This window comes from Bombina bombina, chromosome 6 (assembly GCF_027579735.1).
Source record: "Bombina bombina isolate aBomBom1 chromosome 6, aBomBom1.pri, whole genome shotgun sequence".
In the NCBI taxonomy this organism is placed as follows: Eukaryota; Metazoa; Chordata; class Amphibia; order Anura; family Bombinatoridae; genus Bombina; species Bombina bombina.
In genome coordinates this window covers 77,262,770-77,288,412 of record NC_069504.1, presented here as the reverse complement: position 1 = coordinate 77,288,412, position 25,643 = coordinate 77,262,770, and the positions used below count along the sequence as shown (strand labels likewise).

The 25,643-nt window shown below is 40.4% G+C and overlaps 1 protein-coding gene across 1 annotated transcript in view; it reads left to right on the top strand.

The window, feature by feature from the left end:
- Positions 1 to 18,111: 18,111 nt before the first annotated feature.
- The window catches only part of CCDC3 (coiled-coil domain containing 3), a 142,691-nt gene continuing 135,159 nt past the window's right edge, over positions 18,112 to 25,643 (top strand). Inside the window, exon 1 of the mRNA XM_053716476.1 lies at positions 18,112 to 18,887. Within this exon, the coding sequence (XP_053572451.1) occupies positions 18,526 to 18,887 (362 nt within the window). The 5' untranslated portion in view covers positions 18,112 to 18,525. The remainder of the gene's footprint in view (positions 18,888 to 25,643) is intronic.

Here is a 25,643-nt window from a genome sequence, read left to right as displayed (position 1 = left end):
AGCAAAGTATATTAAGGACTGGATGGTAGATGCTATGGTTACCAACAATTGAAATCAGTGTTTACATAAAATTTGTGCTCATACAATAACCCCCAGGAATACAGTTAATGTCCCTTAGTTTACATGTACTGTCCTCAAATTCAGCCCTTGGAAGAATTACACATGCAGCCCCCAGAATTACAGATGCAGACTTCAAAATTACAGATAAAGCTAAAAGAGGCACATCCATATCCACTGGGATTACAGGCAGAACTGCTGGAATTACAGATAAAGCCTATAGAATTACAGATACTTCAGGCACCGGAATTACTAATAGCAGAAGTACAGGTGGAGATCCCAGAATTACAGATACAGCCCCCAGAATTACAGCCGCAGCCATCATTACTGCAGTTACAGGCACTGGAAATACAGATACAGCCCCCAGTATTAAAGCGAGAGGCACCAGAATTACAGTTACAGGCACTGGAAATACAGATACAGCCCCCAGTATTAAAGCGAGAGGCACCAGAATTACAGATACAGGCACTAGAATTACATGTACAACCCCCAGTATTGCAGTTAGAGGAACCAGACTTACAGTTACGGGCACCGGAATTACAGCTAGAGGCACCAGAATTACAGATACAGGCATCGGAATTACTTTTACAACCCCCAGTATTGCAGTTAGAGGCACCAGAATTACAGATACAGGCACCAGAATTACTTTTACAACCCCCAGTATTGCAGTTAGAGGCACTGGAATTACTTGTACAACCTCCAGTATTGCAGTTTGAGGCACCAGAATACAGTTACAGGCACTGGAATTACTTGTAGAACCCCAGTATTGCAGTTACAACCCCCAGTATTGCAGTTAGAGGCACCGGAATTACTTGTACAACCCCCAGTATTGCAGTTTGAGGCACCAGAATACAGTTACAGGCACCGGAATTACTTGTAGAACCCCAGTATTGCAGTTACAACCCCCAGAATTACATATAGAGAACTCAGAATTAACATCATCAGAATTTTCTTTAAACCCCCCACGACTGTTATTACCAATTGTACCAAGTTTCTGTTACACCCCAAAGAGTTATATTTAAGTCCCCTAAAATAAATCTTACAGCAATTAAATTAGTTTCATTCACCAGAAATACTTCCCCTGTTTAATTGTTGAGATTCACAAAATGTACAGCTGCAGTTTAAAGAAATGGAAGTGTATTTGTTGTGTCTTGTTTCCATTGGGCAAAAATACAAAAACAAAACTTTAATAAATGACCCACACACACCTTAACCAAAAATAAAATACATCACTATTTATCCCAAAACATGTATATACTGTGTCATTAATAGGATAAAAAAAAATCACAATAATAAAAAGATGTGAAACTGCCTTTGTTATTTCATACCTTCCCAATGCAAGTGTCCCAAATAGACTTCACCCTTCAGTTATAAAGTTTTCAATATATTTATTGAGGTAATTTAAAAAAGAGAATGAACAATTACATAGGAAAAATATTATATGCACGTATAACTGCGCTTGCAATGAATGTCTAAATGTAACAAATAGATCTTAAAAGAGGCTTATTCAAAGTGTACTTAGGGTCTATTATCACAATAGAATTTATATATGGCAGCCCTGCCTTGAATTACAACCAAGGAGGTTGGCAGGGGAATACTCAAGATGGTGAGACAAGCGATGTAAATAGACTCCGACTGTCTTGGTCCAGGACATTACTATTAAGATCAGTCAGGTGCAAGATGAATTAAATAAGCGCTGTGACAACACGGACTTTGCTAGATTTGATAATTTGCTCCAAGAGGCAGTTGCTGAAGCTAAGGCCCTTTTACTAGAAATCAAACATTCTAAGTATGTCAGGGATCAAACTGATTTTAATAATAACACTGTATATATCTGGAATAAGAGGGAGAGGACACAAATATACAGAGAGTATAACCAAAATCGAGGTTTTGCCAATAGAGGGAGGGGTTATAGAGGTAGACGCAGAGGGAGGGGAAGAGGTAGGCAGCAGAGAATTCGCTTCTCAGATAGTGAGGCAGACTCAGGGGGAGAGAGCTCTACATCAGGAGAAGAGGACACATCTTTTTATCCCATTACTTCACACCCAGGACCTGCACACTCAGCTAGCCAAACAATAAATCAACCCATCCCTGGGACACAGCCACATCAGACTGTGGGACCAAGGGACAAACCTAACACATTACCTCCCCCCATATTGAAAAATCCTAAAACTCCCTCTAGATATATTCCTCTACCCGCTGATATTCCACAAACTCATGATACCCCTAATGGGGCAGAAAGTGTTGAATTATGCCAGGTTTTTTCCCTCCCCCCCCCGCAAGGCGCCGGGGGGGGGGGGAAAAGGAGCCAGAGGAACAAACAAAGGGGGCTACACATTGAGGAAAACCCAAAGGCAGACGAGGTATCGGTAATTAATCTCTCCTCATACAATTTAAATCCCATTGAACAAAGGGTTTTGAGTTTGGGCCTAAATTTTGTGCCAACAAATAATTTCAATCTTTTCAATACCTTGATTGATGTCAATAAATTGGTACGAAAAATTACACTTAAAAAACATTTTTCCAAGACTCAAAATATTCCTAGTACTGAGAGTAATGTCCAATGCGAGTACGAAATTCACAGAAATCAAATTGAGACCGATGACCTGGAATTCCAGGATCTCTGTGGTCTCTCCACTTTACAGGCATTGGACAATACTACTCCGGACACAATTACCTCTACACAACACAAATTTCCTAGGTTTAAGGGCCCCTCTAAATTTTATCCGATTCAAAGCAGGGGCACCATCATTGAAAGATTCCAGAGCAGAATTGAGGCTGATTTAAACAACTTGTATTATGTGAATGATAATACAAAGAGGAAACAGAATCTCTCTGTGGGGGAAAGAGAAGCACTAGCTTCATTGAGCAACAATTCAACTTTGGTGATCAGGGCCGCGGACAAAGGTGGGTCTGTGGTACTGATGAACAAGGAGGACTTCATTAGTGAAGCCCACAGACAACTCCACAACCCCAGCGATTATAGGGTTTTAAACTCAGACCCGACTGTGCTTTTTAAAAAAAAGCTCATGAGCCTTGTGGATGATGGTGTTGAGGGAGGTTTCATAGATGAGGATACTGCTGATTATCTCCTAGTAACTAACCCCACCATTCCAGTTTTCAATCTTTTGCCCAAGGTTCACAAGTCCTTGGACAATGTAACTGGCCGACCAATTGTCAGCGGCATAGGTTCGCTCCTTGAACATACCTCAGAGTGGTTAGATAAAATTCTACACCCGATGGTATTAGAACTTTGGAGCTACCTAAGGGACACTATGCATTTCCTAAAATTGCTGGAAAACTTAGAGTGGAAGGAGGAATATACTTGGCTCACGGTAGACGTGAAATCATTATACTCCTCTATACCCCATAACAAAGGGTTACAAGCAGTAAGATACTATTTGAATAAATACTTTGGTGAAGATCCAGATTACTGCGAGTATGTGACACAAGTGACCGAGTTCTTGCTTTCACATAACTATTTCGAGTTTGAGGGGGTGTTCTACCTCCAGATTTGTGGGACTGCAATGGGGGCCAAGTTTGCCCCCTCTTACGCCAACCTTTTCATGGGCTGGTGGGAGCAGGACCACATATTTGGAGGTGGAAGCCCCCTCTGCTCGAATATAGTTTTTTACAGGAGGTTTATTGATGACCTCCTGTTCATTTGGAGGGGCACTGACAGTGAACTGTTGGCCTTCGTGGAGCTCCTGAACACCAATGATTTGGGACTGAGTTTTACTTCAGAATCCAATCGGACAACCATTAACTATCTGGATGTTACTCTTTCAGGTGTTGCGGGGGAGAGGGTGTGTACCACGGTATACAGAAAGCCAATTTCAGGCAACACCCTGTTACATGCCAACAGTTGCCACCCCAAAGCCGTATTTAGAGGCATCATTAAGGGTCAGTTCATTCGTTTAAAACGAAACTGTTCAGAACCGGCACTCTTTGAGAAGGAAGCTGCTCAACTCTCTCAAAGACTCTTGTGCAGGGGGTATAAGAAAGATCTGATAGCCTCAGCATTTGAAGAAGTAAAAACCATCGATAGAAAAAATCTTTTGAAACCAAAAGATAAAAATAAATGTAACAACAAGGAAGCAATAAAAGATGATCTTTTTTTGTTACTGATCATTCGGAACAATACCCACAGGTGTGTGAAATTATCAAAAAACATTTTGAAATGCTGAGAGCGGATGAGGATTTAGCCAATCTATCCGTGAAATCATGCCATTTCACATACCGGCGAAGTAAAACCATAGGGAATATGGTAGCTCCTACCAGAATTTCCACTAGCAGGGTTTCAGAGACGTCTTCCTGGCTAACCCAGAAAGGCATGTTTAAGTGTCATTTCAGAGACTGTGTGGCTTGTGAAAAGGTGGAGCTGGGGAGCACTTTTTGCTCCACGGTAACAGGACAGGTATTCACGAAAAACATGTGTCTTAACTGTAGGTCCACCTATACCATCTACCTTGCCACCTGCACTTCATGTGCAAAACAATACGTAGGCCTCACGACCAGAGAGGTCAGGTCAAGAATTAGGGAGCATCTCTCTAACAACAGGACAGGCATAGCTACCACCCCCTTGATCCAACATTTTACCAATTTACATGGTAAAAGTTCTGATACTTTTCGTTGGACCTGCATTGAACAAATTACCAAACCACCTAGAGGGGTGGACAGGGACACAATCTTGTCCAAACGTGAGATCTTTTGGATATTCAAATTGCGTACGAGATACCCCTCAGGTCTTAACTCCATGTATGATTTAATTAACCATTGGGAGTAAATTGGACCTGATAATCACCCTCTCCCACCCTCCCATTTATACATTCTCCTCACATGATTATATAAATATAAATTTACCAAGCACACTATTTGTGCTCAACATAGAGAGGTTCTGTATCTTAGCACTTCTTCTCCAATATTAATTTTCCATTTGAATATTTAAAATTTAGTACATACTCCAAAGTATTTTTTCCCATATCATATATATAATAAATAAATTTTTCCTGTCGATAAATATTTTGGATATAAATGCAATGGATACTTTTTCTATTTGAAATTGCAGTTTACCTTGAAGTATCATTCAGTTGTCTGATACATCAGTCTCTTTCTGCTCCGCAATATCAGCAAGAGTTAAAAACAATAAGTCTCGTAGAGCACATTGTACATTTACATATTTGCAATATAACACCTTATGTTCTCTTTCTATTATGCTTATTTAGAGATTGATGCACTTATAGGTAGCATTTATATATTTTGTTTAGACCTATCTTAGTCACAGGGCATTATTATTGTCAGTATATCCTGAAGTAAGGAAATGGTTAAAGTTTAATTGTGCAATTAACCATTATCCAATAGGAGTCGTTGTTCATTTCTTTTAAAGGGCAGGATTACACCTGCACAGACAAGCAGCTTTGATAACGGCAACAGCCGAAACATGTCAGCAGCTGTAGGAGCTGACTCCTTTTGGATAATGGCACCCTGTCGTTTTTCTGTTTTATCTTGATTTTCAATAAAGATTATTTTTATTTTACTACATTGGATTGGTGCTCCGCTACCCTTTTTGCTACTTTTGTTCTATTTGACCCTCCAGCGTGGTAGCACTTCCAGAGGAAAATAATCCTCACTTTCCCTGTCTAACTGCTGCACCGGCATTCACCCGCAGCTACAATCAAGTCTCATCACTTCCTGTCCAGAGAGGGCGTGTACAAGGACCGCGCCCCCCTCACTCCCGAGTACGTCTGAGGAGGGTTTGTTTGGGCACTGCAGCCTTTTGCCAGGACCGGAGTAGCAGACACTGGGGCTTGTACCTTTCATCTACCCGGAGAACAAGAGGGCAGGCTTTCAGTTCCCACACCCCAGGACCGGACGATTACGGCAGTGAGTGAGGGGAGACAGCATACTCCACTTGGTGGAGACCAACACTGAGGAGCGGGTGAGTCCGGTAGCAGAAATAAGTTGTTGCTAATGCTGAACTTTCTACTAATAACCGTCCAGGCACACTGTGGGCAATACTAGAGAGAATACCTTTTTGCATTCACCTCTACTATTCTCCCCACAATATTCACGACAACTTGCCTCCACAGAGCTTTTATTAATAATTTTCTGTATGTCTGTATTTATCATTAATAGTTAAAGATGACCCTGTTAATTGCTTCTTCAGTCATTCCTATATATCCAGCAGTCCCTCACTTCCCAATATACATCTAGTCTATCTTGCACTTTATAGATGCTTTTCTCCATACTTGCTAAATATTCTAACATTGCTATCACTTTAGCCACTGTAGGGGGATCTCCCAGTTTCTAACTACGCACTAACTTAATAGCCAAAAAATATAAACCAACATTTGTTTTTATGATTCTTCGGCATCCTGTCACCCATAACGGGAAGAAGACTATCTAAAGAAATACACAATGAGAATACTCCCCAAATTGATGTTAGTCTTAGAAAAGTCTACCAAATATGGAGGTTGGATCCAGACTCATTGTCTCCAACATTGTGCTGAGCTTGATGGCAATATTTTAGACAATCTTAAAGGGACATAATACTCATATGCCAAATTGCTTGAAAGTGAAGCAGCATAGCTGACATGAAAATATCACCCATGACAATCTCTAGGTCAAAATTTCTTTAGCTCACCAGAGTAAGTGTTCTGTGAACAGTTATACTTCAGCTGCTGTCCAGCTGCAATTTGGGGAAAAAAATAACCAACAATAGCCAAGAGGCATCAGCAGTGCTAAGGTCATGCATTGCTTTGCTGTGATCTCGTGAGATTTTACTGAAATCTTGCGAGATTTCATAGTAAACTTCCTTAAACTGAATAGGAAAATAACATGACTGTGTCTGCACATGCCAGATGCACACTCCTTTGCAAGTCTTGGGAGAAATATTCTGATTGGCTGCTTAAAGTCTCTTTACAGTGTGCTGTGAATAAAATATCTTCGTTTTTTTTACACATAGATGTTCAGGTGATATTTTCTAGTCAGCAATGCTGTATCACTTTGAAGTGCTTCAACATTTGGGTATCATGTCCCTTTAATAGAGCCAAAGGCCATTTTAGTAATATTTTAACACAGGATTCCAACATTGTGACACAATGTGAAGTCTTTTTTGTGATAGCTTTTTCAAGGTCTCATTTTGGAATGGCTATAGTTACTTTACATTCCCACGCCCTAATTTGTCATATAGACCCCTAGTGTAGTCATATAATATGATATTGTAGTGAATGGGAAGTGGTTTAAATAAGGTTTCTCCCATAGAAACTGTAGGAACTTGATAGTCTAGCAGACATTACTGTAGACCCCTGTATTGTGAGTGATACAGCTTTGTGGTCTGACCATGCACAGAGATGTATTCTAGAGTCGAGCACGGCATTTAGAGTCTATGAGTCAATAAATAAATAGTCTAAGCATGAATAAGACTGGTGGGGGAAGAATAATATGAATAGTCTCTATTGTTAGGGTAACAGGATCATCAAACATCGTACAAATGAAATTATGATCTCAGCTCCCTAAATGTAGATGCTGAAGTTATGATGTATGAATCAAGAACCTTGCACATCTGCAATTGTTTGTCAGAAGCTGGATCCCACAACAAGTTGAAGTCTCCCCAACCAATAAGGGCCCTACTTCAGTAATTCTGCTATATTTAGTTTTTCCAAAATCTAATTTAGTATGGAATAGGAGCATATACATTTCCCAAAGTAAATATACAATGATTATTCTTACAGACACTAATCAAATACCTTTAGTAATTTTTTCCATGCACAAGGGCTGAAAGAGTACATTTGTATTTAATAAAATTGCTGCCACTCTACTCTTGTCACCAAATGGGGCATCAAGCATGACTGGATACTGTGGGATATTTGCTAGCCAATCAGTTTCCTTTCAAGGTTTTCAGATAATTAATAAAAAGTGTTTTGTAGGTGAATTAAAGCCCTTAACATTTAGAGAAACAATTTTAAGATTTGTTGTATATGTAGCCATATTATCGAAAGAGTAAAAGAAAAAAAAGAGGGAGTAGTGGCATAGAAAGCCAGCCTACCTTCAAACAGGTGGGTAGATTCTTAGAATAACTACTGTAGGTATTTGAACTTTAAAGATTATACCCTGTGTGCAAAAATTGGTTGACTCAAATGTATTTACTACAATGTGCTATCGCTGTTTAGTTTACCACTTAAGGCAAAGACAATAGTGGATACCAAATCCAATGTTTACGAAAGGGATAGTCTAGTCAAAATTAAACTTTCATGATTCAGAAAGCAACTTTCTAATTTACTCTTATTATCAATTTTTCTGTGTTCTCTTGGTATCTTTATTTGAAAAGGCTGGAATGTAAGCTTAGGAGCCAGACCATTTTTGGCTCAGCGCCTGGGTAGTGCTTACTGATTGGTGGCTACCTTTAGACACCAATTGGCAAGCACTATCCAGATGCTGAACTAAAAATGGTCCGGCTCCTAAGATTATATTCTTGCTTTTTCAAATAAAGATACAAAGACAATTTGATAATGGGAGTAAATTCGAAAGTTGGTCAAAATTCCATGCTCTATCTGAATCAGAAAAAATTAATTTTGACTAGACTATCCCTTTAGTAAACTTATGAGGGGAAAGACCTGATAGTGGTCAAGAAATATACTGTAAATCAGTTTTCTGAAAGTACAGGCCCTGGGGCCATATGCAGCCCTCAAAATAGTTTATTTAATCTGACCCTCCCTTGTTCATTTGGCAAATTATTAATTTGGCCCCATCAAGAAATGTTTAGGGTTCTAAGAGGTGTAACAATTTGATGTTCTATATAGGCACTCACAAGATAAATATAAAGAAAAGCAAGCATTGTCCAGTGTAGCTGCTTGGATAAATGTCACTTTTTATGTAGTTTCAGAATGATCACTTCACTTGGTTCACTTGGTACTCACAAGATAAATATACACTGTGTATGTCTATTGTGGCATACAGCTCCTACCATGCTCTACTACTTGGGTAAATGTCACTTTCAGTTTCTAGTATATCCAGTTACAGAGCACTCACTCTGTTCCAGTGGTCCCATAGGAGAAGAAGATCAGGGTCACATGGTATTTTGATAAAGCAGAAATGCCAAGGGACTCTGACATCTACAGCGACACTGACCTTCAAGGTTCGCGGTCAAGGTCAAGGTCACAAGGCTTTTGGATAAACCAGAAATGCTAAGTGACTCTGACAGCCACATGGACACTGATCTTTGTTGGTTGTGGTCAAGGACAGTGGCCCCCAGATACAATGAGCTTGATACCACTGCTCTAAATTAACACCAGATTATTAGAACTTGATCCATCAGCCAGGTGTAAGTTAGGTAAAATAGCATTATATTATCTCTAGGATGAGCACGGTAACCTTTGTAACACATCATAAAGAAAAGCAGAGGAGGAATATTAGTCTGTTAAAGATTCATGCACATAAATATCTGTAAAACAATGTGAAACAAAGCATAATCTAGCACTGTCAAGGGGAATACAGTAGAAAAAATAAAAAAATGTGTGTGGGGGGGAGAGAGCGGGTTAACTCCTCCCCCTATTCTCCACCCTGCCGGTAAGATATCTTGAATCTAAACTCAGGCAATAGATTTGAAATATAAGACACTCTAAATATTTAGTAGGAGATTTTTTTATCAAAAAGGTACAGAACAGGTAAATGATACATCTAACAGTAAGTAATACAGTGAATAACCCACAAATATCAAGGTTATAACGCACAGTCACATAAACCTCAGTCTGTTTCCTTTCACTGGGGACTATATCAAAGAACTGCTTCTTTTATTAGGGGGTTGTATCTGTGGCAAAGGATTCCACTCCTTGGCCTCTGCTCGGAGATCCTTTTCCACTTCCAGACGGATCCATCTGATTCGCATTAGGAGTAGAGTAATACGCTTTCATAAGATTCATATCATTGACAGGCCCATCAGCCACAAAGAAAATGCCATCTTTATGTATCAGCAATTTTGTTGGACTGGTGAACTCCCAGAAAGTTACCTTCTTCTGCAAGGTAAATTGGGAGAATTCTGTAAAGATGTGGGCATGCTGGAATCTGTGCGGTAAGCAGGGATAGGCAAGGTGTCTGTACACGGACACTGGTGTCCGTGACTGGCCCTTGCAGTGTCCCCCACCTATTTTGTGGTGGGGTGGGAGGAGTACGACAAATGCTGGTCCTGACTCCTCCTAGACACATGCGGCGCCACGTTGGGGCCACGCCCGTGTGACACTGCTCAGTAGCGGGAAAGTGAGTGGGAAGTGCAGCCTGTGTCAACCAACTGTAAGTAGTGACCTGTCCCGATTCCTTGATCTTTGTGGCAGCGTAGTGCTGTTGTCTGTGTGTAGAAGACCGCTGCCTACTCTGACAAACCTTACCTACCCAAGTAAGTAATCAACCATGATGATCATGCAATTAACATCAGGAGTTGAAGAGGCCTCCAGAAGACTCTTTAAACTAACGGCTCTGACTCCCATCATTTTCAGACAGTACCATGTGTCCCAGCAGCAGCCTCCAGGATTCTATTTAAACAGGGTTCCCAGACTCCCCCCCCAATCATAGGGGGCACTGTTTGTACTGGGACCCCCAGTGAAAGTGTTAGCCATAGGGTCTGCATGCTGAGACTACACAGTGGAGAGTGAAGGGTTAAAACAGACTCTTTGCAGGGAATAGAGCTGGTAAAAAATTATTTCTGCTTGTACTCAGGTGGAATTCAGTCCTGCTTCACCACAGATACAAATGTTATTTCTGCTTACTAATGGGCAGTACATAAAAGTGCTGGCCATGCTGTAGGGAGCATTGCTATGCTGCAGGGGGGTATCCAGTGAGGGAGGGATTATAAAGAAACTGCCTAATTAGTTAATTAGTGTCTGTAATGAAGCATAGTACAGGACATCACTTTTCATATACTGCCCTTCTCTACCACTTCTGCTTGATGGCTATTCAACCATGCATCCATTACATTCTTAGTAAAGAAAGTGTTTTTTTATATTTTTAATTTAAAATGCACCTTGGTGTCCTTCCCTTAGGTCTGTACTTTGTAAAATGTCCGCCACATCCTTGGTCCATGCCTAACCCTGGCGGTAAGTTAGGGTTAGTAAAAACTCCTCTCATCTTTTCCTTATATGTGAAATAGTGAAGTCTGGTAATCATCTTGGTTAATCTGCTGGGATATTTCTACCTCTTTGGATCCAATGTACTCTGTCAACCAAAGCTTCTTAAGGTGACGTTGTTTTAAGGTGCATACAGAGATCTTGTTTATCTCTTTCAAGTTCCATATCTGTAACCTCTTCAGAAACCCCTCTGAATCTACGATTGTTGTGGCATGATCTATCTTCTAGATCAGCTATATCTCCTTACTCATAGAAAACTTAGAAGAGTTCTTATCTATTGTTACAACCCAAAAACGATTAAAGAGACAGTCTACACTAGTGCTCTTCCAAACTGTGTGCCGTGACACATTAGTGTGTCCCAGATTCAGCACAAACTTTTTTTAATTTTTTTTTAAATTTTATTTTGGTTTCCGACTTTCCGCCTGCCTGCTATGCATATCACATGGTTGACACATGATTGATACCTAGGGGCATATTTATCAAGCTCTGAATGGCTCGCCAGAAACAGCAGTTATAAAGCAGCGGTCACAAAGACTCTGAGAATCTGCAGGTGGCGGCATTGCATCAGCAGTTCACAAGAACTGCTGGTGCAATGATAAATGCAGACAGCGTATGCTGTCGGCATTTATCGATGTACAGAGGACATGATACGCTACATCGTATCATATCCGCTCGCACCTAACACCTGCAAAAAAGCAGCGTTTAGCTCCTAACGCAGCCCCATTGTTTCCTATGGGGAAACACTTCCTAAGTCTGCACCTAACACCCTAACATGAACCCCGAGTCTAAACACCCCTAACCTTACACTTATTAACCCCTAATCTGCCGCCCCCGCTATCGCTGACTTCTGCATTACACTTTTAACCCCTAATCTTCCGCAACCTACATTATAGCTATGTACCCCTAATCTGCTGCCCCTAACATCGCCGACACCTATATTATATTTATTAACCCCTAATCTGCCCCCCCAACATCGCCGGTACCTACTTACACTTATTAACCCCTAATCTGCTGACCGGACCTCGCCGCTACTATAACAAATGTATTATCCCCTAAACCGCCTCACTCCCGCCTCAAAAACCCTATAATAAATAGTATTAACCCCTAATCTGCCCTCCCTAACATCGCTGACACCTAACTTCAAGTATTAACCCCTAATCTGCCGACCGGACCTCACCGCTAATATAATAAATGTATTAACCCCTAAAGCTAAGTCTAACCCTAACACTAACACCCCCCTAAGTTAAATATAATTTAAATCTAACGAAATAAAATAAATCTTATTAAATAAATTATTCCTATTTAAAGCTAAATACTTACCTATAAAATAAACCCTAATATAGCTACAATATAAATAATAATTATATTGTAGCTATTTTAGGATTAATATTTATTTTACAGGCAACTTTGTATTTATTTTAACCAGGTACAATAGCTATAAAAGTTAATAACTATTTAATAGCTACCTAGTTAAAATAATTACAAAATTACCAGTAAAATAAATCCTAACCTAAGTTACAATTAAACCTAACACTACACTATCAATAAATTAATTAAATAAACTACCTACAATTATCTACACTTAAATCAACTAAACTAAATTACAAAAACAAAACAAAACACTAAATTACAAAAAAAAAAAACACTAAATTACAAAAAATAAAAAAAGATTACAAGAATTTTAAACTAATTACACCTACTCTAAGCCCCCTAAAAAATAACAAAGCCCCCCAAAATAAAAAAATGCCCTACCCTATTCTAAAATAAAAAGTTTACAGCTCGTTTACCTTACCCGCCCTTAAAAGGGCCTTTTGTGGGGCATTCCCCAAAGAAAACAGCTCTTTTGCCTGTAAAAAAACATACAATACCCCCCCAACATTACAACCCACCACCCACATACCCCTAATCTAACCCAAACCCCCCTTAAAAAACCTAACACTAAGCCCCTGAAGATCTCCCTACCTTATCTTCACAACGCCGGGTATAACTGATCCGTCCAGAAGAGGCTCCGAAGTCTTCATCCTATCCGGCAAGAAGAGGTCCAGAAGAGCGTCCAAAGTCTTCATCCTATCCGGCAAGAAGAGGACATCCGGACCGGCAAACATCTTCATCCAAGCGGCATCTTCTATCTCCATCCATCCGACGAGGAGCGACTCCATCTTCAAGACCTCCGGCGCGGAACATCCTCTTCTCCCGACGACGAATGAAGGTTCCTTTAAGGGACGTCATCCAAGATGGCGTCCCTCGAATTCCGATTGGCTGATAGGATTCTATCAGCCAATCGGAATTAAGGTAGGAAAAATCTGATTGGCTGATTGAATCAGCCAATCAGATTCAAGTTCAATCGGATTGGCTGATCCAATCAGATTGAGCTCGCATTCTATTGGCTGTTCCGATCAGCCAATAGAATGCGAGCTCAATCTGATTGGCTGATGCCGGTGAGCAATGCTGGTGAGCATCAATGTCTCTCTCATAGAAGTCAATGGAAGTGACGTCACCACCCACATCACCGACATCGCCGCTCGGCGGCATATTGTTGTGGAGGGGGACCCTATTCGATGTGTACCTACACGGAGCAGACAGTGAGCTCACTGAAACTAAAATTAGTTTGTGTGTTGGCACACTTCAAATATTGCCGTGGGGACATACGTTTAATTACAGCTACACTACATAGCTCAGGCGATGTAGTCTTGGCAGCTGGTAGCTAGCGAGACAAAAATGGCCGCTACCTTTCTTTGCTGCTTCGAACATATCGATCTTGTGTTGACGTTTCTGAAGCAAAGTACAGACTACTCCCACTAGCACGCCCCGCTAACTCCCCCTGAACACATATAACTAGTAATTATAGTATTATTATTATTATTGGTTATTTGTAGAGCGCCAACAGATTCTGCAGCACTATAAACATAGGCGGAATACAAGGAAACATTTATAGGGATCAGACGGGTAGAGGGCCCTGCCAAGAGTCGCACTGTTGAAGTCAGCTCTAAAGAAGGTGATCTACAAACAGCATGGCTCTTAGGCTTACATGCTAACGGGGTTCAAGTGGATAGCAATAGAGGAGAGGAAAATGTATAAAGAAAGGTTAGTGTAGGTTGTGTGCATCCCTGAACAGTAGAGTCTTGAAGTTTTGAAAACTAAGGGAAAGCCTTGAGGAGCGAGTCAGAGTGTCCACAAGATGGGAGCCAGTCTGGAGAAGTCCTGTGAGCGGGAGTGTGAGGAGGTAACAAGAGAGGAGGGGAGTAGGAGGTCATGAGCAGAGTGAAGGGGGTCGGAGGGAGAGTATCTGGAGACAAGGTCTGAGATATAGGGGGGAGCAGTGCAGTTGAGGGCTTTGTATGTCAGAGTGAAACTTTTGTGTTTAATCCTGGAGGCAAGAGGAAGCCAGTTAAGGGATTGGCAGAGAGGTGCAGCAGATGAAGAGTAACGTGTAAGGAAGATGAGCCTGGCAGAGGCATTCATTATGGATTGTAAAGGAGCTAGGCGGCAGTTGGGGAGACCAGAGAGGACAGAGTTGCAGTAATCGAGGTGGGAAAGGATGAGAGAGTGGATTAAAATATTAGTTGTGTCTTGTGTAAGGAAATGTCTAATTTTATAGATGTTTTTAAGGTGGAAGTGGCAGGATTTATACAAGGACTGAATGTGAGGAGTGAAAGAAAGATCTGAGTCAAGTGTGACCCCAAGACATCGAGCATGAGGGGTAGGGGTAATGATGGAGTTGTCGACAGTTATAGAGAGATTGGGGGTGGAGATTTTGGAAGAAGGGGGGGAAATAAGGAGCTCAGTTTTGGAGAGATTTAGCTTGAGGTAGTGAGAGGACATCCAGGAAGCGGTGTGAGAAAGACAGTAAGTGACACGGGTTAGCAAGGGAGATAGATCTGGTGCAGAGAAGTAGATTTGGGTGTCGTCGGGATACAAATTATATTGGAACCCGTGGGACTTAATTAGGGAGCCTAATGGTGACATGTAGATTGAGAAGAGAAGGGGACTGAGGACAGATCCTTGCAGTACCCCAACATAAAAAGTGGTGACGGGGCAGAGGAGGCCCCAGAGAAGGCTACACTAAAGGTACGGTTAGACAGGTAGGAAGAGAACCCTGAGAGGGCTGTGTCACAAATGCTGAAGGATTTGAGGGTTTGGAGCAAAAGAGGGTGGTCAACAGTATCAAATATTGAAAGTGGAGAACAGACGTTTTGGGTTTGAAGAAAGAGTAGAAAAGTAATGTTGCTTATAGAGATTAAGGACAGAGTAGTAGGAGTTCAAAATGAACTTGTAATGAAGGAAATCAGCTGAACTCTGAGATTTTTTTCAGTGCCGCTCAGCAATACGGGAAGATCTGCGTAGGTACCGTGTCAGAGGAGTATACCAAGGCTGAGGATGAATGTGTGATTTCCGAGCTATGGTAAGAGGGGCCAGATTGTCAAGGACCGATGTAAGGGTGGAATTATAGTGGCAGATAGATTGGTCATGGCAGGAGAAGGAGGAGATGGATGAGAAGAGAGGTTCAAGGGAATTAGCAAGCTGTTGCTGATCTAATGACAGTATGCTTCTGTCAAGTTTGGTGTGAGGAGTAGAACGAGGGAGAGTTGTAGGGAGGGATGAGATGTTGCAATTGAAGAGATGGTGATCAGAAAGAGGAAAAAGAGAGTTAGTGAAGTTTGAAATAGTGCATTGATAGCTAAAGATCAGGTCAAGGGAGTGACCATCTTTGTGAGTGGGAGAGTCAGTCCATTGTGACAAACCGAAAGAGAAAGTGAGTTGCAGAAGTTGTTTTGGAGAGGAGGCAGTGGGATTGTCAAGAGGGATGTTGAAATCGCCAAGAATGAGGGCAGGGGTGTCTGAGGAAAGGAAATAAGGCAGCCAAGTGATCTAGAAATTGAGTTGAGGAGTCAGGGGGGTCGGTATATGACTGTGTGACGGCTACCCCGGCTACCCCGACTGGGTAGCTCCGCAAAAAGGGTCCTGCTTCCTCCCTGCCGACTGCAGCTGTGTAGCCGCCAAGTGATCCCAGCCAGTAGCCCACCCTGATACCAGACAGCACCAGTATTCAGGATCCCACCCTGTGACAGACTCCGGCTACCCCGACTGGGTAGCTCTGCCAGAGGGTCCTTCCTATACCTGACAACAGGCCGCTATGTAGCAGAGAAAGTGATTATAGCAATTCCCACCCAAATAACTAGACAGACTAGCATCCAGGTGAAACAAGAAGAACTGATTTTATTATGAAACACACACTACTTTTATACACAAACAAAGGGTCTTATCTTACTCCCAAATCTCCCGCCATTCCCACCCTTTCAGACAGACTGAGGTGGTGGTTTCGGGGTGATCCCGAGGAAGCACTTCCAGGGTGCCATTTGAAAGCTCTCGGTCTCCAGATGCCACTGTCAAAAAAGCGGCGTGATTTATTACTGCGGACCGGAGCCCAGTAAAGATAGGGGATGGGGGTGTCCAAAACTCCAGGTTCCCAAAGGAGCTCCCCTCCGGTAATTCCCCTACCTCTTGTCCTCCCTAGGGGCTACCAATCCCCAAAAGAGCGGAGCTCTGGGGCAAACAGCCACTGGAGCGACCAGGGGTAAATTTAGCGGGTGTCCGGCGTGATGCGGCCGACTGGGAGTTCCAGGAGCCCGGCCAGCCGGAGAGAGGTTAGGCTGGTATACGATGCGGTGCGGCCGGCAGTTCCAGGAGCCCTGCGAGCCTAGAAGGGTTTTTCCTGGTCACAGATAAGCTCTTTCCTGACCAAGTACACACAGCAAGAGTCAGTGAGATCCCGTAAGCCATGAAATGGCCAAATCCAAAGTAAAAAGGAGTTAGCCAGGTAGTAGGGGGGTGGGGGGTAGCAACACATATAGTAACATTACTGATTTGCATATCAACCTACTAGCCTGGCTGCTGACCTTGCCAAGCTTGCCTACCTACCAGCAAGCAACCAATGATTATGGTGATTATGGCAATTGTGCAATATGTGGGAGGAAGTTAGGGAAAAGATGCACTTACCCCACCTTGAGTGTTGCCCCTGACTGGTTCTGTGTCTTTGTGCATGATGATGTGCAGCTGAGAGCATGTGACTTCCCTCACAGAGACAGAGGATAGAAGAGGTTTGGGTCTGAGTGACTGAATCAGTGCTACCCCTTGTCAATCAAGTGCTGCCTTGGTCCGTTGGACCCACTTGGTCCCATGGTTGAACCAGCCCTGATAATTTGGAACACATTCAAAGGGAGAAAATATTATAGTACACTGTCCCTTTAAGGGGGGGGGGGGACACAATTTTACAGAACCTTGGACAGGTCCACTCTGGGGTAATTGGCAACTCTTGTTTTTGTGATTGGTTGCATTGAAGCAGAGCAGCGCAATTATTTCCATGTGCAATGGTGCCTCCCTGCGCACAAACATCAACAGACAGGTTCTCTACCCGGGAACTTTGCCCTTACGCATATTAATAAAACGAGCCATATATAAAGTTGCATTTAATGGAACACCTACTGAGGGAACACAGCTGAGTAGAGCATACGGACGTATGTGTGCTTCTTATTTTCTCGTGGGGCGTATGCTCGTCTCCAGTGGTATATGAAAAGCACGGCTGATAATGAAACGTAATATTTGTGCTAAAGTATTTACTATATTTTATATAGTTAATCTCGTCAGTATAAGGAATGCGAGACCCTTAAAAACAGCAAATTAGCATTGCATAGTATTTGGTATGGTAAACAAGAACTCGATAATCGCTTGGAAAAATGACAATGGGGAAGTAAATTTAGTGAATAGTCTGACATCAACGTATGCGCTGCAGCTAAAGTATTGTCTGCATGATACAGTTTACCGGAGAGCCACGCCCACAGATCGCCGCCTTTAGAATGTTAGAGTTGGGTGGGCGTGTCCTGACTACTAGATGTTAAAAACTGACAACAGAAGTCCCTCTCTCCAGTGCTGAGCTGCACAGACTTGTGCTGCGGTCACAGGGAGTGTGTCTGACATCATCCCGCTTACCTGCTAGCATGGATATAAGCTCAGGAACTATATAGGGCACTGTATGGATATAAGCTCAGGAACTATATAGGGCACTGTATGGATATAAGCTCAGGAACTATATAGGGCACTGTATGGATATAAGCTCAGGAACTATATAGGGCACTGACTGTATGGATATAAGCTCAGGGAACTAAATAGGGCACTGGATATAAGCTCAGGGAAACTGTATGAATACAGGGAACTAAATAGGGTACTGCTGAACAAACCATATAAAGGATCCTATAGCTATCACTGGACATACTATGTAATATACAGAAATCATAAAGTGCAATACTTTCTAAAAGAAAGTGCAATTTAAAAACATTTCCCTTTGCTTCTTATCATGCTCCGGTTTGTGTTCACGTTGCTGGTTCTTTTGAGCGGCACTTTAGGGTGCCAACTCCCCTCAGACTGGAGACCACTGAGTGAGGGGTGCAGATCCGAGCTGGCAGAGATTATAGTGTACGCTAAGGTGCTGGCTGTGCACCAGGAGACCTACAGTATGTATAACTATTTACCATGGCATTATGAAGCCAGTGAGGGGGGGCTGTTTTATTCTGCTGAGATTGAGATGCTCTGTGACCAGGCTTGGGGGAGCATGCTGGAGGTGCCTGCTGGATCTAGGTTAAACCTTACAGGACTGGGATACTTCTCCTGTCACTCCCACACAGTCATGCAGGATTTCTCTTATTTCTTCTTTCTCAGGTGAGTAACAGCTTCATCCTATATCTGATGCAGATTATGTACCCTAATCCATTTAATCAATGTAACTGCTTAGCTGCCAAATAGGTCTTTAAAGCTCTTTGTGACAGGCAGGGGTTAACTAAATCTGCAACTTATGGAATTTTAGTTTGGCGTTGAACTTGACATTCTCCTTTTGTTTGATTATTGAAATTTTACAATTGTATTTATTTTTTCTTTCCAAATTAATTGTTAATCATTTCAAATTTAATCAGATAACTAGAATTTTCAAATGAGCTTATATTCCACAAATAAAGCCATAGTTTTGAATGTCATCCTATGAAATCTAGATACAACTATTGAGTATTTGTGTTCAGTAGTTACTATTAGCTTCTTTTTCTTCATTGTTACTCATTCAACGGTTTATCTTATTTTACATTGTCATTTTAGTTCTGGTTCATAACCTTTAGGATGTGTACACATTTCACAACATAATATATCTCCCTGACTCCTCAGAATTTGTATGGCTTCCTCCTCAATATTATTGTAGCTACTAAACTGCTAATTTGTCAAATAAATTTGTCAGCCCCTGAGCTATGGCATAATTTGAGGAGTTTTGTGATCTGATAGCAAAGTTATCTGATGAATATATTACAGAAGCCTTCAGGTCAGATGTATACAGGGCCAGATTCCTATCACTTACAGTCAAAGGCAGAAGTTCCCTCAAGCATTTACAAAGTTAACACATTTTACTAAAGACAAATCAATCAAGTGCCCATATAAAATATTCAGCCTTCCTGAGCATTGAGGACAAGTCACAATTGCCTATATCATTCATCAGCAAATGCCCAGGTGTATTATACCTATATCTGATCAGGAATATCTTCATTCACAAGCATCTGTACCTGTATTTAATAAAGAGCTATTGCCTTAGTGATTCATGGCAGAATGTATTGTTTAAGAGCAGTGATATTTTTCTTGTTTAAGCAGATGAAGAATGTAAGTAATGTATTGTTTTATACACCACTTCCAGTCCACTTAAAGGGACATAATAATGAGACGATTACATGCTCTAATTCGTTAGTGCATGCCATTTTAACACTAGCAATGCTCCAATTTTTATTATTTACAAACTTTTTTTTTAAAACATAATTTTTTATTTACGTATGGATCATTTTATTGTCACATCCAGTTCTACACTTCTGGAAGACAAAGAAGGCTGGGGATGATATAGCCAATCAGAAGTTGTGTTGCCTAAGGCAGTGTTTTTTAACCTTTTTTTGCCGTGGCACACTTTTTTACATTAAAAAATCCTGTGGCACACCACCATCCCAAAATTTTAAAAAAATCACACATTGTAGCCTAATACAGCATATATATCTATACACATACACACAAACACACACATACTGTATGTATTGTGCTGTTATGCCATGCCTCCTACAAACTACCCCTGCACTGGGAGTAAAAAACAAGCAAAGTTTAAAAAATATCTCACACTGTTGTCAGTCTGCCGTGGCACACCTGAGGATCTCTCACGGCACACTAGTGTGCCACGGCAGACTGGTTGAAAAACACTGGCCTAAGGCATTGTAATGAGCGACATTATAATGAGCTTCTTCTGGATTCTTGCTACCAGGGGGGACACTCAGATAATGAAGTTCTGTGCACATGAACTGAAGGAAACCTTAAACTCATGGGCACAACAGTTAAAAGGACACAGAACCCAATTTTTTTTTCTTTCATGATTTAGATAGAGCATGCAATTTTAATCAACTTTCTAATTTACTCCTATTATTAACATTTTTTTCGTTCTTTTTCATGAATGTAAATCTTAGCAGCCAGCCCATTTTAGGTTCAGCACCATGTATAGCGCTTGCTTATTGGAGGCTGACATTTACCCACCAATAAGCAAGCATTACTCAGGTTCTCAACCAAAAAATGGTCCGGCTCCTATGCATCACATTCCTGCTTTTTAAATAAAGATAGCAAGAGAACAAAGAAAAATTGATAATAGGAGTAAATTAGAAAGTTGATTAAAATTGCATGCTCTATCTGAATCATTAAAGAAAAAAATTGTGTTTAGTGTCCCTTTAACTACCATGCTGTTGCTTATTATCCTGAGCTTGCAGCAATATTGCATCTTTACAGGTGCCGTTTGGTGAAGATCCACCGCATACTGGCTACTGCCGCCTTAGAGATCACATATTCTTGCACCCTGTAACAAAAGTGGTGAGCATTTCTAGATAGCTGATTCTGGTTTATACATGAATCGTGTACAGTAACGCGCTGCAATATTGTAAAGCTCCGTCTCTGTATCAGTCACACTAACCTAACGTGCGCAATACTGCTGTCAAACAGACAACAACATCACTGGTCTGTGGATGTGCACGTCTCCTGTCACAGAGTGCAACAATACCATAAAGGGATATGAAACCCCACATTTTTATTTCATGATTCAGGTAGAACATGCAATTTTAAACAATTTTCTAATTTACTTCTATTATCAAATTTTCTCTTGGTATCTTTTGTTGAAATGCAGGCACGTAATCTCAAGAGCGTGCACGTGTCTGGAACACTAAATGGCAGAAGTTTTGTCAGAATGTTATCCATATGCAAGAGCACTAGCTATCAGCATTATTTCCTGCCATGTAGTGCTATAGACACCTTACTAGGTATCTCTTCAACAAAGAATACAATGGGAACAAAGCAAATTTTGTTAGCAGAAGTAAATTGGAAACTTTTGTAAAATTGTATGCTCTGTCTGAATCACAAAAGAACATTTTTGGGTTTCATATCCCTTAACTCCAAGATGTCAGTGGGGTATATTTAACAATGTGCGAGCGGACATGATACGAAGCAGCGTATCATGTCTGCCGCACATCGATAAATGCCGACAGCATATATCATTGCACCAGCAGTTCTTGTGAACTGCTGGTGCAATGCCGCCCCCTGCAGATTCGCGGCCAATCGGCCACTAGCAAGGGGTGTCAATCAACCCGATCATATTCGATCGGGTTGATTTGTGTTCGCCGCCTCAGAGCAGATGGACAGGTTATAGAGCGGCGTACAGAGCTTGATAAATTGACCCCAGTGTCTAGAATTAAGATGTGGAGCTTCGCCAACTGGCAGCAGTAGCCTGTTAAAATAAAAGAATGGCTTTAAAAGTAGCTGCTGGCACAGGAGTAATACAATAGCATAGTGCGTTCAACTGTTCTATTGCAATTGTGTCCAAAGTTTAATGTCTCTTGAACTGCTTCAGCCTCTAAAAATGCAAAAAATGGATCGTTCAGTTTTAAAAAGTTTTTACTCAATTTTATTTTTTTCTGCCAGCGTTGCACAATACTCCGAGGGCTGGAAGTCAGGCATTTAACCTCATAAATAGCTTCAGGGTCCCTTTAATAACACTTGAAATCCACAATTAGTGCTGCTTGAGAGTCAAGTTTAAAGGCACATGAAAGTCAAAATCAAAGTATCATGAGTCAGATGGAGCATATCATTTAAAAAATACTATACCAAATTTACCTTTTTTTTTTTTTTACCATACTGAGGTAGGCTCAGGAGTGTTCCCGTGTCTTAAGATAATAGAAATAACTTGGATTTTTTTTTTGTATTCTCTATCTGAATCTTTAAAGTTTAATTTCCACTTGACATGTCTCTTTAGCACATCTGTAAGAAATTGAGTTATTGATTGTTGTGTTGTGTCAATTGAACAGCCTTACAAGGTGGTTCTAGGCAACTGCTTGCCTTGCCTAAGAACAAGCCCTGCACTGTATGTAGCAGAAATATACGGTGAGCTTGTTAATCATTCAGCTTAAATATATAAAACATCAATGTTCTTGTTGGTTTTTTCAATGTTTGTTCCACAGATTATAAATCTAACTCGATGCACAGAAAAAGCTGAACTTAGAATATTGCGTGCATTAAGGTATTTCCCCTTAGAAGTCAATGGAGGAAAAAAAAGTGGTGGAAAAACCCTACGTGCGAGCAAACCCGATTGCATATTCTCAAGTGCGCTTACCCAACATGAAAACATAAATATCACATTCCAATGTTCTTCACATAGCAGAATTTGTTCTATTTATTCATAAATACATATTTCTACATATATCTGATGGTAATTTGGTACAATATATATCTATACCTCAATATGTATGTACAATATCTGTGTGTATAAATTAAAAAAAAAAAAATATATATATATATATATATATATATATATATATATATATATATTTAATTATATATAGGATAGATATATAGTAATATCTATTTAAAATACTTAGAACATGAAAGATATTGGGACACTATGCAATTCACTTGGTCTTATACCCATGTTGTCCCCTTCGGTTGCTCTACTACATGTTATGGGGAAAAACATACCAAATGCGTCGAAGAAGCTAATGATATATATTCTAAACTGTGCATAGCCCGCGCCTGGAAAAAAACTGACCCTCCGCGTCTTGTAGAAGTTAATACGATAGTCGATTATATGGGCAACATGGAAAAATATTTCTTCAACTCAATTGACCAAATGGAAAAGTATTGGTCTATTTGGGATACCTGGCTGCGCAAATAATTTATCCTTTTCTTTCTTACCTTAGCCCCACATAACTACATGGCCTTGCCTCTCTCCTCCCCCTTTTTTTTCTCTTCCCCTCCTCTTTCCCCTTAGCCTGAGACTTTTCATTTAATTTACTAGATATATATATATAAAATAAGCCCTTTGAGAACTGTATATCTAGACATTTGGAGAAGTATGACTCAATACTAAAACTAATGCAATGACAGTGTGTCTGTGAGAGGACACCTTTTATTGTTATTCTTGAAATCTGTTTTTTATTACTAATGACTACGTCAACTGTTCACAAACGCGTAAAATACTTTCCATCTTGTGTTAAGTGTCAGTTTTATATGCTATATTGTTTTGCTTTTGAAAATCAATAAAAAGATTAATAAAAAAAAGAATACTTAGAACATATTCCCTTATGTGTAGAACATTGGAATGTGAAATATTTATAGTAAATACATATTTAAAACCTTTATTAAATATGAATATTGCATAAATATGATTTCATGTTTGTATCTGCTTAAAGTGATGGTAAAATCAAAACCTTTATTTTGTGCCATTCGATGTAATATTTAAAAATAATATAAGTTTCATTGATGAAAATACATAAATGTAAAACTTATTGTAGTAATTTACTTATAACCCCTGCTTTGCTACTGCACACTCCGGTAGCCCCGACACTGAGACCTTTTTTTTCCCTGACGTTTTTGCCATTGTCCAATCAAAATCGTGGAATTTTGGCATGCTTCAATGTAAAAAAAACAAACCTAAAAGGATCTTTAGCACATGCGTTATCAACGTCATACGCAAAACATCCTGAGTTGTTTTTTTTACATTGAAACATGCCAAATATGTAACGGTTAACGGTTACAACGACAAAAAAGTCTTAGTGTTGGGGCTGCCGGAGCGTGCAGTTGCAAAGAAGCGGTTATATGTAAATTACTACAGTACGTTTTAAATTTGTGTATTTTCATCAATGAAACTTATATTATTTTAAAAAGTTACATAGAATGGCACAAAATAAAAGTATTGAATTTACCATCACTTTAAAGGGATACTAAACCCAAATTTCAGATAGAGCAGCAATTTTAAGCATCTTTCTAATTTACTCCTATTATAATGTTTTCTTCTTTCTCTTACTATCTTTATTTAAAAAGCAAGCATAGGAGCCAGCTCATTATAGGTTCAGCACCCTGGATAGCGCTTGCTTATTGGTGGCTACATTTAGCCAACAATAAGCAAGCGTTACCCAGGTTCTGAACCAAAAATGGGCCAGCTACATCCAATGTGCACAAACAGCCGCTATAAACTGCTTATATCTTGTGCGTCACTTGTAATCTAATCATTAATAGCGTGTGGTATGTATCATGGCTTGTTACATGCCTTATATAATATTATAATTTGACTTTATTTCAAAACTTTATTTGTCTGTAATGAATGTCATACCCTTAAAGGGACAATATACTTACAAATGTCTCTGTTTTGTCTAATATCTGTTTCAAGCTGTAGTACAGAGCTTTGTTTTTTGCAAAATGGATGTTCCTTGCTCCAAATAAAACAATATTTTCTGTGGAAGTTGTCCTTATTAACTAGGACACAGATGTACTTAAGTGGCAAATTGATGAGATTTATATTGTAATAACAACCTAGCCAATTAAATCAAAGTTAGGCCACAAACTCTGACTATTTTTAAATTGGTTGCATCCGTCTCTGCTGTAAAACCCACATCTTTAAACCTTCTCACATTCTTCTGTCTCCTGCTTAATCCACCTCATCTTTCATCTCTATCTATGTCTTAAGTCAGCCACTTTGTCTGTGTAGAGTGCGTATTTGTTAATAACAAATTTGCACCATAATCTCTATAAAAGTTAGTTAGAATTGGCTCTGACCTTGTTTCTCAACCTGTGGCATACAAACCCCTGGGTAACTAGCAAGGGGTACTCCAGAACTTGCGCTTTCATTTTTTTACCCCGATTCTGCTAATCTAAATATTCAATGTATTACAGAAATCATTGTTTCTCAGTTCTACTCTGAAGCCCCACTAACAGGACAGATTGTAATTCCCTCCCAGATGGTTAGCTACTAACTTACTGGAACTGACTCAACTGTACTCAGGTAAGGGAATACACTATATGGCCAAAAGTATGTGGACAACCCTTCAAAGTATTATATATATAGGTGTTTCTACCACACCCATTGCTGACGGATGC